An 18021-nucleotide genomic window follows, 5' to 3' on the forward strand; every position below is an offset into this window, starting at 1 on the left:
AAAGTGGGCAAGTGAGCATATGAGTCTACAGTGGGCAAGTGAGTCAAACGAATCCCATGTCAATCTCTCGCTCACCCTCACCACACATCCGGTTCCCATCCCCTTCCCCTCCCGTGCTATCCACCATCACCAGCTGAGCTGTGCTGCCACCGGCGCGCCATGGCGCACGCCTTTCGATCTCGCGGTTGACATCTCCCGGAGCAACGGGGCAACCGGCGCCTCTCCCTACGGCATGGCTGCGCCGTCGTCATCCTCCCACCCCCACCCCACCACTCTGTGCTGACCCGCTGCGCCGATCCGGGGGGACAGCGCTCTCGCCGACGAGCGCGCAGTCGGCGGCGTCCTCTGCCCCGCGGCCCCCGTTGCGCGGCGCCAGGTCCTTCGGCTTCTTCTGCTGGCAACGCCCGGCGACGCACGCGCGTCGTGCAGCGCGAGGACAACCTAAGGAAGCCGTGCTAGCCCGGATGGTCGGAGATCGGGCAGGAACGGAGGATTGGATCTTACCTTCTCACGGTCGGCTCCCCTCCCTCCCTCCGCGTCCTGCATCGGCAAACCTGTTGGATTGGTGTTGTCGGTGAAGTTCGTTCCTGGAGGTAAGCAAACATCCTCGATGGTAGATTGAGTCTATCTTATAGATACACGTTTTGAAGGCTAGCTAGATGAGTAGTATCGGTATACGGTTAGGATTAGGTTGTTTGGATAAGTAGTTTTTGCCTATTCTGTTTCCCGAGTTTACAGCTAGATTGAGTAGCTAAAGTGTCTTGGCCCACGATACAATGTATTCGTTTTGGTATCTATTGTTTATCCATGATGTATATATCTCGTATTTATTAATTGCTATTTTAACCACAGATCTCAAAGGCTAAACCAACGGTGTAGATATGACCCTCGAGTGGAACCATGTCCCAAAAATCCGCGTCCCTCTTCGATGTGCTTATTTTGGACAATAAGATAATCTGGTTAGTTTGGTTATGGCGAATACTTTATTTATTTCTGAAGGATGATCATAGAAGTGCAATGAGCTGTAAGTTTTATGAAGAAAAAATTTGGATGACGAATTTCACAAATTGAAACTGAATAAAAAACGTATGCGACAACTCTATTACTTTGATAATTCGTTTCTTTGGCCATGTCATAACATTTAATTTGTATTGCCCACAAAAGCCTTATTTTAAAGCAGTCTATCAGCTGGTGTAGTTGGCAGTGCAGGACATTACGATTCCATGTACAGTATAAATACATCAGCCAAGACATAAAGATTACAGGCGCCTGCATGACACGGGAAAGAAAAATTAGTCACTGAATTTGTTCCTCTCCTCCTTCTGTCTCAGTGAGCTCCTGGCTGTCATTGCTAGTACGCCTGCAAAATCCTTTTTTCCTCCTAATATCTCATCTCTCATATGGCAAGATTGACCACTACATTACACAATTGAAAATATGCAAAATACACCAATGGGGTTTCTCAGTGTTAACATGATCTTAAAAGCTACATTCTGCCCTAGTTGAGTACTGAAAATAGAGCTGGAAGTGGATGCGTATATGCTTGTGTGCATCACTACTCTCTGTTACGTGGTGTTTGTTCTTAAATATTCTTTGGACATGTTCTTCCTTGTTTTAAATACCTTGTAATTTGAATACCCTGTTTCTGAAGTTGGAGTTATAACTTGTCATCTTGCAGGTGTTGTTGCTATGGCAAATTCTGGAACTGATTCCAACGGATCCCAGTTCTACATAACCACAATCAAGACAGGCTGGTAAGTTCGATTACACCATATGTCTGCACTCAACTTAGCATTGACCAGGCTACGACTTCTGAAATGGCAAGCACTACAGGTTGGACGGGGAGCATGTAGTCTTTGGCAGGGTGATTCAGGGAATGGATTATGTGTACGCCATCGAAGGGGGCGCAGGCACGTACAACGGCAAGCCGAGGAAGAAGGTGCTGATCACTGACTCTGGTGAGATACCCAAGGAGAAATGGGATGGGGAAATTCAGTAGGCTGCTTGGTCTGCTCTGTTGTCTATGGATTTGACACCACACTCTTTCGTGACCAGCCGTGCTTCGGGTAGGCTTCTGAATGTTGTACATTGTAGCCGGCGTATCACATGCCAAAACCTACTCTTCATAACTTGCTTCTATCAGTCATCCTCTGCTCCTAGGTACGTTAGCCATCTATGTATGTCCACCAATTCATCTTTTTATCATTTAATTCTAATTTAATTCTACTCTAAAATCTTTCTGCAAATTAAAAGTGCACTCCCCCGAGTAAAACATATTTTACTGTAAGAACTGGAACACACACATCTACTTTATGATCCAGTGCTGATAAGAAGTTATGAAATATCATTTTGAATAGTGCAGAGTGCATACCTGTCAAAACTGGAACACACACACATTTACTATATGATCCACTGCTGATAAGAAGTTATGAACTATCATTTTGAATAGTGCAGAGTGCATACAGATTCTTTTTGGACACAAACTAAGCCTCCCAATACTACATCCCGTTGTTGTTAATTGTGATTTCTGCAGCTTGCCGCATGTGTTTATTCAAACTACATCTCATTGTTTTTGCCTTTGCACTACCCGACTCACGAGGTCGTACCACTCCTGCTCCTGTATTAGATGGCAGCACATGCCCTTATGAAAATTGAAGAAGACTATAGTGAAAAAACATCAAAATTTGCTCTGAGTTCTTGTTGGCTTCGTTACTGTTTTAAGTGATGCTATTATATTTGAAAAGGAATTACTCCAACTTCTTTTTGTAATGTTGAACCAGTCACTGAACCGTGCAATATGAGCGTGGAAACACGAACGACAAATAAAAGATAGGTATCGAATTTTATTTTTTCACAATCAGAACATGTTAAAACCACACAAAATATTTGCTCTAGTTGTGTTCCACCAACAGGAAAAGTACTAATAGAAACCAGCTTGAGTTTCCTGAAGAAACTCTAGTGTCCGTGAAGGAAAGTGACCTCGACTGTGTAATTTCAGTGCTAAACATTGGGATTCGCTGCACCAAGCCATACCCGGACGAGCGCCCCAACATGCAGGAAGTGGCTGCAGGGCTGCATGGAATCAAGGAGGCTTATCTCAGATGGTACTAAGGTAATCACCATTGTTAGTGTTTTGTGCTACATTTTTATTTAGAATCTACACAAAATTTTATCAGTAACTACATTTGCCAGCACTGTATTTTTGGAGTTTTTAGAGTATCCATTGTTTTTTTAGAAACCATAGTTTTAAATACTTAGATGCGTTTGGTGTCAACAATGACTGAAGTTCTATAAATCGTAGTATTCCTGAAACCTTGGTTTTTCTGCTGCATTTGACCTCTTTTTTATAAACCAAGAAAGGCTGCGCTCCCCCTCGTTGTTGCTCCCCTGCTGTTTTTTCCAGCGAATCCATGTCCTTCTGGCCGCTGTATCACCTGCGAACCCATCAGCATAAGTTTTTCGAGTGAGGTATCCAATCAGTATGTAGATTGGGTTTTCTAGGAGAGATATCCGGTCAATTGAGCCCATTAGGCATTAGCAAATTCCACGCGTGCATAGTGTGGTACGATCAATCGCTCCTGCAACTTTCCAGGTTATTTGAGAGACAAAATCATCGTTAAGTCTGCACATGACGTTATTGATTATTGATATTGGTACCTACATATTCTTGCCATTTCATTATACCATCCCCCAAAATATTATGTGGTAAACAATTGAAAAAGGATGAAACAGCAATAACCCATCTCACATAAGAATTCTTGAATACTTGTTCCTAATTCATACTGAACCAAGAATAAAAAAAGTAAAACTCCTCAAGAATAAAAAAAGTAAAACTCCTCAAGGAAATACTTTATGTGCTAAGGACTTCCTTGTATACTATGTTCTTCATGGTCGTTAATAAGGGCTCAGATCTTTTTCGTTTCTTTGAATTCTTGCTTTGTTCCTTGCCCTTGCCTTTACCCTTGCCGTCGTCCTTGATGGCGAGAATCTTAATGTTCCTCTTCGTGGTGCCTCTAGACAATGCAACGTAGAGCTGACCATGAGAGAAAATCGGGTCCGGTAGGTACACCCCGACAATCGGTATGGTCTGTCCTTGCGCCTTGTTGATCGTCATGGCAAAGCTGAGCATAATAGGGAACTGCTTCCTCTTGAACTTGAAACGGAAGATATCATCATCGGATGGACACAAAGGTATCCGAGGAAGGAACACCCTCCTACCAGCATGTTGTCCTAGCACTATTTTTGCGTCGATGGCGTTCCTCTGGGAACCCCGGACCACAAGCCTTGTGCCGTTACATAACCCATTTGCTGGATCTATGTTTCTCAATAGTATAATGGGGCAATTTATTTTTAGTTTGAGGGCACGCGGAGGCAGGCCGATGGGAGTCAGGTTGTTGAGGAACTCGGGGGCATAGTAGCCGTGTGGGTCATCCTCTGCATTATCAAAACTATGGTATATCTTCTCTTCGCCCTGGAAGCGCTCTATCATGCGTGTGTTTATCTCATCAACGTTGTCGTTCTTGGTGGAGAGGATCGCTCGAGATGTCATGTAATTAGGATCAGACATGTTGTGGTCTAGAGCATGAAATACATGGTCGATTAGCTTCTCTAGGTCAACGCCGTCTCCTGTTGGCGGCACACAAATGTCTTGAGGGAGCCTTATGTTGCCTTCCTCGTCGGTTTCTTCGGTGCCGTTGCCTACCCTTAGCAAGTAATCTGCGAACCACGGGTCGTTATGCGCCCTCATGTTCGTGACGAGCCTTAGCTGGCGCATACCCTTCCAAAGGTACGAACTCCGTAGGGTCGCATCGATTATCTGACCCCGTGACCCTTTCCTGACGACTGGAAGCACCTGCCTGAAGTCCCCACCGAACACGACAGTTTTCCCCGCAAACGACTGCTGCCGTCGTCCCATAATGTCCCGCATGCTATTATCCAGTGCCTCAACAGCTCGCCGCTTCGTCATGCTGGCCTCGTCCCATAGGATGAGGGAAGCCATGCGCAGGAGCTTGACCGACGCCCCATCTTCAATGCTGAGTGGGATCTTGAACCTCGAGTGGGCTGTCCTGCCTCCAGGCATGATGGAAGCCGCGACGCCCGACGTCGCAGTAGCCACCGCTATATTGCCCTCCCCCCGAACCTTTGCGAGCAGTGCCCTGTATAGGAAGGTCTTCCCGGTGCCTCCTGGGCCATCGACAAAGAATACACCCCCATCAGCGGCATCTACTGTTGCCAGGATCTCGTCGTATGCAAGCCTTTGCTCATGGTTTAGTGAGGATGCTAAAGCAGCGTCGTGTGCGTCAACCTCGATGGTGGACTCCTCTGTGACTTCTCTGTCCTCGCCTCCAGTAGTGTCACAGGTCTCGTCGATGTCCGGAAGAGGGAACAACGCTATGTCTTTGCCCATTGACTGTAGCATGCCCCTGATGTCTAGCAACACCATCTGCTCCACTGCCTTTGAGCAGGTGTGTGATCGGCGGTAGTCATCAGACATCGCCTCTAGGTGCCTATCCCATAGACCGCGCACATCACCTGACTCTCAGAATACCAAGATTGTTGCAAAGAGCCTCCTTAGCGAGGCTGGCATCGCGAATTGTGTTGACTCTATAAGAGACTCGTCAAGCGTGTTGTCGGCCTCGATGAGGCCCAATCTCTCGGCAGCCTCACGGAAGCTATCACATAGCACACCGTCCACGGTCCTCAGGTCCTCGAAGGATGTCTTGCCTGATGCGTGGTTGAGCAGCACTCGTAGAAAGTACCGCTCCCCCTCCGCTGGATGTGCTGACACGATTCGACCTACTTGGTGTTGCTTTTGCCTCGGCCTCCAGTACTTTGCTCTCTTCCATGTGAAACTTCCCGGAAAGTCCTTGTACAGGATATCTCGAGCCCAAACATGCTGCTGATTAGCGAGGAAATACTCCGTCAGCATTGACTTAGATGCTTTATCACGGGCGATGACATCGGTCAGGTCCTCTCCTGCTTTGAACGTGACACTATGCATATCTGGGAGATGAAGCGGCAACTGTAGGACCGACGGGAAACTCTCAGAAAGATTGAAGCCGAATATCCTCCACATCGCCTCCGGTGGAGTAACCCATCTCGCATCGATGTACCTTTTAATCTCGTCTACAACCCCTTTCTCGTCAGGCTGGTCGGTGCTGATTGAAGTTCGATCGTGGCCCTTGTATACGTATTTGTGAAGGTACTTGACGGCCTTGATGCTGGAGCACACCTCGAGTCTTGCATACACACATTTTTGGGATTTAGATTACCGCATGGGCCGTGCATCATATGCTTGACGACCATGGCATAGAGCTCAGGATACTTATGCTTGTCCGGGAGCTCTGCGGATATGATGCGGTCATACTGCTCTGGCACAACAAGTTTATATTCTCTATTCATGATCAACAGGAAGTGCGCGTGGGGGAGGCCCCTCTTTTGGAACTCCACGACATACACATGCGCGACCACAACACCCAGGATGTGCTTCTTGAACAACATCTCTTTCATGGTCTCCAACTTGGCCCTAAACACTCGTGCGACAAGATCTGGTCGGTCCTGGGGTGTCTGGCCAGGAAGCAGGTCATTCAGTATCTCCTCCCAGCTAGGATTGCACGTCATAGTCAAAAAGATGCCAGGCTTCCCATAGGTCTTCACCAATGCCATAGCGTCCATATGCCTCCCCTTCATGTCTCGGTTGCTCCCCTGATGCGTCCCTGGGAGCACGATCCTCTTGCCAACAGCGCTCGCTCGCACCTCCCCAACCGCGATGCTATCCACAAGGCCTTGATATAGATCGACACGTATCTGTGTTTGGTGGTCCCTGATCCACTTGAGCCTACAACCCTCAATCTTGATGAACATGTCCACACCCCACTGCTGGAATAGGCGTGCTCCGTGAAGTATGGGGTTGAATATCGCAGGGCGTGTCTGTAGCCGGTAACAGTAGTAGTCCCTGAAAGAGACGCACAACCGTCTGTTCCCCTCTGTGCAAAGACGTGAAAGAAGAAGGTTAGGTACCATATGGGAAGGATAGACAATGTTTTTATTTTTTTTGCATATAAGCATACCAAACGGGCGAACCTGAATCGTTATCGTGGTTCCGTCTTGGTTGTTGTGCAAGCTCCCAAGGGACATTGCGCTTCGGGATATTTGGATGCCAACCAAGCTCCCCCCTTGGGAAAAAGAGGGGATACGAGAGCGGGTCATAGCAGCCATCTGTGGCATGTATACTATGCTTCTCGTTGTTATTTCCATAGAGTGTAATGCTGTGGTTGAACCTGTTTGCTAGATCGTTTTCCTCGACCCAAATTGCAGCCACCTCGGATGACACAGGTCTGTTATATCTCCGTTGATCTAGCTTCTGGTCAGTGTTGAGGTCTATGCGGTACTCCTCGAGGTTTTCCTTGTGGGCACCCAAACTTCTAAACTGTTGGGAGTAGGGGTTGCCTCTGAGGATGCCCACTAACTCGCTGACAACGCGTTGGTCCAATTTCTTGGTAGCCTCCTTGCGATGGCTTAAGTTGGGGTCGTCGTCATAGAAGTACAGCTGCAGATGTCCAGGATGAGCTGTTGGTCCGAACGAATGCACTTTGTGGTAAATAGTGCCCTGCGCCCGAAACGTGTATACCCAAGACTTCATGTTCGTATAGTTGTTGTCTAGGCTGACACCAAGGGTAGTGAAGGAGAAGTGACCGTTGAAGAACCAAATGCTCTTCCGGAAGTGCCGAGAGTCTGCATCTCCGGTAGACCATAACCTCATCAGCTCTGGAATAGGCTCTGGTTCGGCCAACTCTATTTCCCCATTTCGACAGCAGAAGCCATCCGTCTCGTACTGGAACTTCTTGGCTTTGCAATGGTCGCAGTTCGCCGCGTGCTGTCTGGGATGTTCGAGTAGACATAGTCAAAAGGATCAAGGTCGATATGTCCCGTTTTGGAGGAGTCCACGGGCTGATTGATGTCCGTGCCATCAGCGTCGTATCCTGCAAGCATCGTCGAGACATAACATGTCATGATAGGATTTACATCATAAATGAATAGTATACAGGGTCGAGAAGCGAAAGGCGCTTCAGAGTACCTTCACCGGCAAACAGGTAGTACTCATCATCCATGAGGCCATCGGAGATTGCATTATCGTCCATTATGCCGCTGAGGAAGGCTTCCATATCAACTGCAACATTGTTGAGCCGGTAAGACGGCGTGCTTGATGAAGGGGGAGGAAGGTTTAGTGTGACTGGTGACATGGTGGAGAGTAAAGATGAGAGGGTTACCATCGGTCCCTATGGTGTAAGACGGCATGCTTGATGAAGGGGGGGAAGCCAGTGAAGCAGCTCCTGTGGGTGGTGAAGATGAGCTTGTTGCTGATTTGTTGACATCTAAGCTACTTGCCGCTTGGCGGGGAGTCCTCCATTTAGCTTCAAAGCTTGCATTACGACGATCTAGCAATGCTGATTTCTTACCTTCTGGTATGTTCTTCACGCGTGCCCTTCGTTTTACGACATTCCCTTGAATCTTCTTTACAACCATATCTTCTTTGTGAGCTCGCTGCTTAGACCTACGCTGTGATCTGGTCTCATGCCCCCGCTCATGGGCTTGATTCTGGTTGTCGTATATTCGCTGATCATTGCCTTGTTGCGACACATTTATGTGCTCTTCCTGTTGATCACCATCGCCCAAGGTACGATTAAGGTACTCGCCTGCACCGTTAGTGAGCCAGTAAATACTCGTTGAACACACATGGACATATGAAGTATTGTAAAGATGGGGGGGATTACCGTCTGATTCCAATCCGTGAGCAGCCTTACTTGCTGACCGGGGGGCTTGAGATGAAGCGGCGAGTTCTCGGACTGCCAACGCATGAGTGGTTGACATCAGGTTGGGGGCAGCTAAGGTAGATGCATCTGGTCGCGGCATTGCTATGGATTCAATGCAAGGGGTGTTGCGCCTAGCCGCGAGTTTTGCGTTTCTCTGAGCTCGCATATTCTGCTTCTCTTCGGGTGACATGTTTTGCACACGTGCTCTTCGACGGGAGTTTGTCTCTTGCTTATCGTCGTCGGTCATATTTTGGTAGGCAACCCTTCTACCACTATTCCTATCTTGCCTGTCCTGGACTGACATATTTTGGTAGGCTGCCCTTCTAAGGGCGCTATTCTGTTCCTTCTCCTCTGATTTCATATGTTGCCTGGCTTCTCTTTGACGGGAATTCCTCTCCTCATCTATCTTCGTTTTCCTAGCTGCTCTGCGACGTGCATTGATTTCCTCCTTCTGTTCAGGTGTTAACCTATTTCGCCGTGCTATATATTGGTCTCGCCTTTTCTGTTTTTTGTCCAATGTAATGACTGCGCTTGAAGCAAGTTGTTGAGGACCAGTCTGTGAGGTGTTGAGCCTCGGCACTATATATGAAACAATATCATGCTCAGCGCTGCTGGGTGTTCCTCCAAGTGATGCACGATGATCATTGTAGGCCTCATCACGGGAATGATTTCCTGAAGAACCATTTTATGGAGCACTTTGGTTATGGATTGGATAAATGCTAACGGAAAATACGTTAGTGGTCAAGGGCGATACCACTTGGGGTTTCGACATGTTGCACTGGCCGAAAGGCCGTGAGATGGCCGGCTATGGGAACCATCATACGGAGTTGAGTGGGCAGATTGTCATCATCGTCGGAAGACGAACCACTGTTGTTAGTAGTGTCCGTTTGGTCACGTATGAAAAAACCAGACAGTGGCCGGTGGGTAATGGTGGGTTGTCTCCTTGGTGTCCTCTCATATTCAACAACTGATAAGAATTAATGTAGGATAAGTTGTGAAAGATTATTGTATACCTTATATGCAGACATGTGATTGGCATCGACATACCTCTTTTTCCTTTATCATACACATTCCCGCTTTCCTGTGACATCTCTCGCTTCTATATGTTATTCAGTAAAATGGCGTTATTTTGAAAAAAGAAAATGATAAAACATGATGAATGATGAATGCACTCTTTTGCATAAGAAAACTGCATTCTCCTATACTGTGTAAACCTTGTTTTAGTTGAGCTGATTTAAGAAGCATCATTGGGACCCCAAAATCTCTGGTTGTCACATATGGTGGTCAAATTGGCTATATTCTTGCTTAGTTTTCTTCTAGAAATATCCATTTCCTGCCTACCAGGAAGATTTATGTTGGATTATCTATTATGGCAGTGACATCGATTTGCATATGGCTGCTCTTGCATTGGAGTTGTGTTCCACAATAATGGTTGACAGAAGATCCATTAAAAACGTCGGTTTAGCTGTGAGACATACAATTTTGCATGACACCCTTGTTTTCATCAGGAGCGCTATGTTGCAAGGACAAGCAGTACAGGTATATATTTTCATATGTAAATGTAAGTAGTTGATATCTTCTTATTCTCCTACTGACAGAGGACATTGTTCCTATTTAAGCGCTTGGATGATGAATGCATCTGCAAAGAATAACTTATCCTAGTAGAACGTCTGTGCGTTCCTATTCGCCTTAAAGTCTTAGTTGTATAAAAAAATAGGATAAATATTTAAATCTACATGAAAACGCTATGAATTGGAGTAGCATGTAACTTTTAAGTTGACATGACATATACACTTCTGGTGAAATATTTTGCTAGATGTACACTATTAGTATCAACATATCGTTAGGATTAAATTTCTTTTAGATGAGTATCAAAGTTTCCTTATTGATGTTTGGATTCAGAATTTTTGCCAACTACATTTCTCCTAAATTCATTTAAAGGTCTATAAGCACCTAAAAATGGTTACCGTAAAAATCTCGGGATAAGTATTAGTTTTGTTAGGGACAGAGTAAGTAAAATTTAGTTTCAGTAAAATTTAGTTTCTAGAAATATCCATTTCCTGCCTACCAGGAAGATTGATGTTGGATTATCTATTATGGCAGATTGATGTTGGATTATCTATTATGGCAGTGACATCTATTTGCATATGGCTGCTCTTGCATTGGAGCTGTGTTCCACAATAATGGTTGACAGAAGATACATTAAAAACGTCATACAGTTTTGCATGACACCCTTGTTCTGATCAGGAGCGCTATGTTGCAAGGACAAGCAGTACAGGTATATATCTTCATATGTAAATGTAAATAGTTGATATCTTCTTATTCTCCTACTGACAGAGGACATTGTTCCTATTTAAACGTTTGGATGATGAATGCATCTGCAAAGATGCTTATTTCATTTTTTAGCATCATCGACGATCAATCGATCCTTCTGTTGTCTCAATGAACAGGAGGGCTAGCTAGCGAGAAAGTTCTTTTCTTCTTGTTTGTTTATGTAGGAGTACATGTTGTCATTGTGATGACAATAATAGGCTATGATATGATGATGGATTTTTCTATCCATGATAATAATCAACCCATAGCTTATTGACCGGTTTCGCCTTAAAGTCTTAGTGGTATAAAAAAATAGGATAAATATTTAAATTTACCTGAAAACGCTATGAATTGGAGTAGCATGTAACTTTTAAGTTGACATGACATATACACTTCTGGTGAAATATTTTGCTAGATGTACACTATTAGTATCAACATATCGTTAGGATTAAATTTCTTTTAGATGAGTATCAAAGTTTTCTTATTGATGTTTGGATTCAGAATTTTTGCCAATACCATTTCTCCTAAATTCATTTAAAGGTCTATAAGCACCTAAAAATGGTTACCGTAAAAATCTCGGGATAAGTATTAGTTTTGAGAGCATCTCTAGTGGAACGTGTAAATTTGGACGTGTATATCTTCATATACACGTCCATATACACCTTGTTAAATTTTACACCTCTCAATTTTTCAGTGGAACGTGTATACACGACGTGGAAATCAGGACGTGCAAAAATCTCGCCCTGCATCTCGCCCCTGCATCTCGCACGCCCGCACGCAGCGCCTCCCCCACGCAGCGCCGCCCGCCCGCCCGCACAGACCGCCGCCCGCCCGCACCCCGCCAGCAGCCCGCCCCGCATCGCCGCCGCCCCGCACCCCGCCCCGCACCGCCGCCGCCCCGCACCCCGCCCCGCCCCCGCACCCCGCAGCCCCGCCCCGCCGCCCGCACAGCGCCGCCAGCAGCCCGCCCGCACCCCGCCAGCAGCCCGCCCCGCACCGCCGCCGCCCCGCACCCCGCCCCGCCGCCGCCCCGCACCCCCGCCCCGCCGCCCGCACCCCGCCAGCAGACCGCCCCGCACCGTCGCCTCCCCGCACCCCGCCCCGCCGCCGCCCCGCACCCCACCCCGCCGCCGCCCCGCAACCCGCAGCGTCGCCCCGCCGCCCGCACAGCGCCGTCGCCAGCCAGCCCGCACAGCGCTGCCGCCCGCACCCCGCCCCGCACAGCGCCGCCGCCAGCCAGCCCGCCTGCACGCACATCGCCCCGCACAGCGCCACGAGCGTGGCTGCATCGTGTTTATTTGCACGACGAGTAGCCTCGTGGATGGACGTGTATAACTTCCACGCCCGTATACACGTTCCACTGGGAGGCATTTTTCTGCTAGCAACGTGTATATTTACCATCCACCTCCATATACACCATCCACTAGAGATGCTCTAATAGAGTAAGTAAAATTTAGTTTCAGTAGAACCGGAAAAGTGAGTTTTAGTAATTTATCTAATAACCAGTTTAGCTGAACCTATTAAATGAGGCATGGCATGACATCGATTGGCTTAAGCAAATACGCCTGCGGCATATGGAGAGCCATGAATAGTTAGGATGGCGGTGTCAAAGGGTCAGATTTCATCTATTTCTAAAGGTTCAAATAGTGTGAGTTTAAATGCTTCTGGTCTTTTTCCTGTTTGCCAACAGGCTGACAAAGAATACAAGGTCTTTGAACTACCCCAGAGATATACCTGTCTAGATCTTACTATAACCCACCTTTCCTAGATGGACTTTGTCGTAGTCGCAAGGAATCATCTGCTGTGTGCCTGGGTCATCAAGATTCTTGTGGTGTCAAATCGTGTTGTTAATATCATTTGGTACAAGAGCTGAATGCATATAACTCTTTCATTGACAAACCTCGCGCTAATGATTTTGTTGAAAATGGTAACTATGAAGAATCACAAAATCAAATTTCAGAGTCGTTAAATGCCTCCAAGTGTAGGAATTGAAGAAGGGCTGCCTCATCAAGAAATTACTCTCTTGTGGAACATGATCAGCCGATAACCCCCGAAATCTATCTCTTTTGTTTATATATTCATGTTCAAAAGGGTCACTAAGTTAACACCTGAACTTGATTCTCTACAACCCAATAGAAAATTCTGATTAATTATCTTCTATTAATTTGTATTTGCAGCTTGAATGAGAGAGAGATAGAGGCAGGTGCACCTGGACACGAGGAGATGTGACTAACACAGCCAACACAGTTTGGAAGTCCTCCGGTGATGGATTCGGCAGCAGCAGATGGGTTGAAGGCCTCTGGCGATGGATGCGATAGTACGAGGTGGAGCCGGCGAGGGATGCAACACCATGCGGGGCAAGGTCTGTACCGGCGAGGGATGCAACACCACATGGGGCAAGGTGGTGCTCTGTAGTGGCGACAGAGGCAGCACCTCTGTAGCGGCGTGGTGGTGCTCGGCGACAGAGGCAGCACCAAGCGCGGCAAGTCGTGCCCTGGTGAGCCGTAGCTGCATGGAGGGTTTGGCTTGGAACTGCCAGGACGTGCGTGCGTTAGTGGATTTTACTGCATTTGTGTTGAACCGTTTTGCAATCAGCCGATGGCCGTATCTCTTCGGCTGTTGACCGTCCGAGGTGGGGAACGGTTGATTTAGTAGAGATTAATTGATTGGTTTGTCGTCTGGTTTATGCAGGGTTGAAAGAAAAACGGTGGAAGGTTAGCGCTAGAGGTTTGATCGATCGAGTGTGGGTTGAAAAAAAATCAAAAAAATCGGTGGAAGGTTAGCGCTAGAGGGGGGATCGAGCTTGGTCGAACTATCGCGACGACGACAGATCCCCTTTAATAGTAGAGATAATTCGGTATAGAAAAGATGGAAGTATTATATACCAACTACACATATCAAATATCCATAAAGGTGACCTCTTTATATAATTCAGCACCTGGGTATCCCCTGATGAGTTCATGTCTATCATAATGAACGACTATGCCAATTATGTCTGTATCAAATATCATTAGTCGAATTTAGGTACTAAGACTACCTTTGTATTAGTAACTATTATATGCCTGGATGCATACCTATGAAAGTTTGCTTTGGACACCTTTGAATTTCGTGGAATGACATTAAATGCTTGGGATAGGTTGAAAATTAAATGAGAGGGACTCAATAAATGTCCTTGTACTGAAGGAACACTCATATGTGTGTTGAATGTATCTACACTTCAGATCTTCAAAGTTAGGCCGCACGGTAACACCATAAATGTTGTAGTTCCTCCGCATGTGCAATGTAAGATTGAATCTATTCACTAAATCTTTTCCAGCTACAATAGCTTTGATTTGGCATCCTTAGAATTGTTTTAGGAAATGTTAGATAATGATAACCATATGTTTATTTTAGCAATCTGACATGTTGGAGACTTGCAGTTCTGTCCATAAGATTGAAGTGAAGGTTATCATCACTTCGATTAACCGGGAATTTGACATCTACCCTCACACGTATGCTACAAATTCTTAATGTATCATCATATTCGAGGTCGTCAAAATCTATGAATCTATACCAAATAGCTTAAATTGGCAAACAGGGTTTTTCCATTTCTTCAAAATATGAGAAGCATGTTAAACTTACATAGGCTACTGGTTTTTTTGTGCAAGTTGCAAATGTTCATTGACATCTAAGATTAGTTGATGCCATCTAATACAGTTTATCAAAATATGTCATGTTTAAATTTGGAAGCAACTCATTGGCAATAAGGAATAATAACTAATCAACAAAACTATAACACACATACTATCAATTGCTGAAGTATATGCACATTTTGAAATAGATGTCAATCATATCATTCAATGCAATAGATAACAAAGATATAGAAATGCGATGGCAGACCAAAAAATCTGTAGTCAGATTTCTTTTCATACCTGGAAGAAGAACCTGCTCGTCTCTTCCAATGCCGCCTCCAACTTCCTTCTATAAAACAACAGCAGAGCTTGAACCAGATTACCTCGTATCAAAGGACAAGTGAAACAAATTTCTACTATTTCTGAATGCATGTGCGTTGACACGAAACAACACAATAATACCGGCTATATTTATCCTGCCCCTCCCTCATCTGGTGTTTTCTTTAATATGCATTTTATTTCTCATATCCCACCAAACAATCGTTGGTCTTCCTTCTCCATTACTTATCTCTGTCCACCCCTTTGACATGATGTCGTTGCATATATTTTTAACTAAATCATGCGGGTCTACGCCCATGATGGGGGTCGGAAGGGGGCTTTTGTATTCAGCTCCATCAGGTGAATCTTGCCGCTTACGCTTTCGATCATCGAGGAGCTCAACATCAGAATCAAATACCTTTTCTTCATTGTCAGGCTGATAGTATACTAGACTTCCTTTTAACTTATTAAGTTCTGTCTCCAATAGTATGACAACTAATTTTCGTCGAAATTCTTTCATGTCCTCCTGCATATAGCAATTAAAAATAATTCGTTAAAAATCACCATTTGAGATGAAATCCAATATTTAGAAAAAAGAGATACCTGAGTGAATTGATCGAACAAAAGATCTCCTGTCCAATACTCCATAAAATTTAACATAAACAATCCACACGACGGGCTGCAATATTGAGATATTTCTTAAGGCTCTTATCTCAATATAAATAAAGTATTTAAACAAGTAAGAACGTTCATTGTACATGTCTCCATGCACCGTCAAATGTATCTATTACCTCAATGTTTTGGCCACAAAATAAGATCATATTTGTGTACAAAATTCATTATTCACAAGACTTACTATTCTATCTATTATAAATTTCCTATAATTCAGTTCAGTGTATGAGATGTGTTCATCATACCCATCTGTTTGGAGTAGCTCTTGGAACTGTTCTATGACTGTCCAATTCATAATATCGAGGTCCTGCCACCTATCACCTCTCTTAAACTCCGGCATATCGCACGCGATTTTTATATGCTTGTCAAGCCCTTGTATCTATTAAATGGAAAAAAGTCATCACGTATTAGGCAAATGAAATGTAATGTCTAGGGAAAGAAACACATGAAGTAGACATTTATTGTCATAGTGAGGTCACTCGGCTCATGCCAATTCCAAGCGAGTCCAATACATGCATCTCTCGTTTCTTCACACTGAGGACCGATAGATACATTTTTTAATTTATAATTGGAAGGAATACCTTAAGCAATAAATATTATATAACACGTAACGACTCACATAAAAAGGGTGCTGCATCATTATATGTAAGTGTAGTGATTTAAGATTGACCATGTCATGCTTCAGAAAAGTATTTACTCGTTTTACAATGTGGCGATGTGTTCCCGGGTCTATCTCATCTTTCTTTAGGGAAGACATAAATGTGCTTGCAATGTGTACCTTTCCACCCGCTCTATCTTGTAGATGCTCCTGGGCACTAATGCAATATATGTATGCATTTATTACCTATAGTTTCAAAGATAGAATACATTTAAATATTATTAATACATGTATCGTGCAAAAAATAGAATACATTTTTCTTAGTTTAAAAGAGTTTGTGTGGATTAACTTACATCATCGTGCAAAAAAACATCATCGTGCGTAAGACATCTCATCTCACCATTTGATAATAATGCATCATTGATCTGCACCATGGTTTTTAAGACGACGCCTTACCGATTTAGGGAGGGGGAGCGCTTTGACGCCTAGGCGATGACTAGGCGGACGCTTTTGGCGCCTAGGCGCCCAAAGCGGTCGATTTTTTAAAGCAGAGGGGGTTCGCTCTGACGCCTAGGCGATGCTTCAGGGACGCCTTAAAAACAAGGATCTACACCAACTTAGTATTTGAATGTAAGGGTATGATTGATTTAATAATTAAAATATCGCGCGGGGTGCAAATATAACCTTTCATGGGACGACATGAAGCCAAATTAGTAGATCATAAAAAAGACGAGTAGAATGAAAAGGTTGATAATCACTGTAAAAGTAAGTACCTTGTGGTGTAATATTTGTATTTTCTCTTTTTGGTTTGGTATGACGTGAATTGGATATATCCATATATTGTATAGTACTTGCTGAGTTTTTGTTCTCTTCGAATGACATATCCGTCGGACTTTTACCGGTAGGTTCTTTTTGATGGTCCACAGTATCCATATCTATTACCTTCCGGTTCTTGTTGGTAGGTTCATTTTGATGGTCATCAATATCCGTATCTATGACTAACACATCCTGCAAAAATGAAATATATATATATATATAATATAATTTGAATATAGCATCAATTTTTTTCGGGTTACAATATCATAATTCATATGCAACTTACAAAATAAAAGAATAAAAAGACTGACAACTAATAAATTTGGTAGCCATGACATACTGTCTAAATACCTCGCTTAATATGTTATAATATATACTGCTGCGTAGAAACAAAAAGCAATTCTACAACCGAAACTACTGCACTTACGACATGCCCCTTCCGATTTTCAGACGATGAATTATCCAGCGGTAGCTGAATATTTATGATCTAGTCACGTAAAGACGTACAGTTCGACTGCTACATGCAAAAATTCAGCTAAAGTTCTCTCTTCACTCATCAGTCACCACTCATCCCGTTCCCCATCCCCTTCTCCTCCCATGCTATGCACTCACCATCTCATCTATGTTGCACGCCTTGCGACACTGCGACTGACACCTCCCGGGGCAACAGTGCAACCCCCGCCTCTCCCTACGGCGTGGCTGCGCCGTCGTCAGCCTTCCACCCCCACCCCACCCCCACCACTCCATGCTGTCCTGCGAGATCCGGGGGACAGCGCTCTCGCGGACGAGCCCGCAGTCGGCGACACCCACGCGCGGCGCCCTCTGCCCTGCGTCCCCCGCCCCCCGCTGCGTAACTCCAGGCCCGTCGGCCTCTTCTGCT

At 45.0% G+C, this 18021-nt stretch overlaps 1 protein-coding gene and 1 long non-coding RNA gene across 15 annotated transcripts; both read left to right on the forward strand.

Annotated features, from left to right (window-relative positions):
• LOC123426524 lies at positions 1–1846 on the forward strand. Its single transcript, XR_006622254.1, has 4 exons — positions 1–593; positions 853–959; positions 1679–1754; positions 1834–1846. It is a non-coding gene; the product is annotated as an uncharacterized LOC123426524 (long non-coding RNA).
• Positions 1847–1889: 43 nt separating this feature from the next.
• Positions 1890–14230, forward strand: LOC123426523. 14 transcript variants are annotated; one of them, XR_006622251.1, is made up of 6 exons: positions 2011–2160; positions 2999–3112; positions 10190–10352; positions 10917–11091; positions 13304–13668; positions 13818–14230. XR_006622251.1 is itself a non-coding variant. In XM_045110363.1 (4 exons), exons 1-4 carry the CDS (start codon positions 2024–2026, stop codon positions 13310–13312), a joined length of 423 nt encoding a protein of 140 aa, XP_044966298.1. In that variant the 5' UTR covers positions 2011–2023; the 3' UTR covers positions 13313–14230. The 14 variants fall into 14 exon arrangements, 2 of the variants coding, with proteins under 2 accessions (XP_044966298.1, XP_044966300.1); XR_006622253.1 differs by having other exon boundaries at positions 13304–13623; XR_006622245.1 differs by lacking the exon at positions 2011–2160 and adding an exon at positions 1890–1958 and having other exon boundaries at positions 13304–14230.
• The last annotated feature ends 3791 nt before the right edge of the window (positions 14231–18021 follow it).

The sequence above is a fragment of the Hordeum vulgare genome, chromosome 2H, assembly GCF_904849725.1.
Source record: "Hordeum vulgare subsp. vulgare chromosome 2H, MorexV3_pseudomolecules_assembly, whole genome shotgun sequence".
Classification (NCBI taxonomy): Eukaryota; Viridiplantae; Streptophyta; class Magnoliopsida; order Poales; family Poaceae; genus Hordeum; species Hordeum vulgare.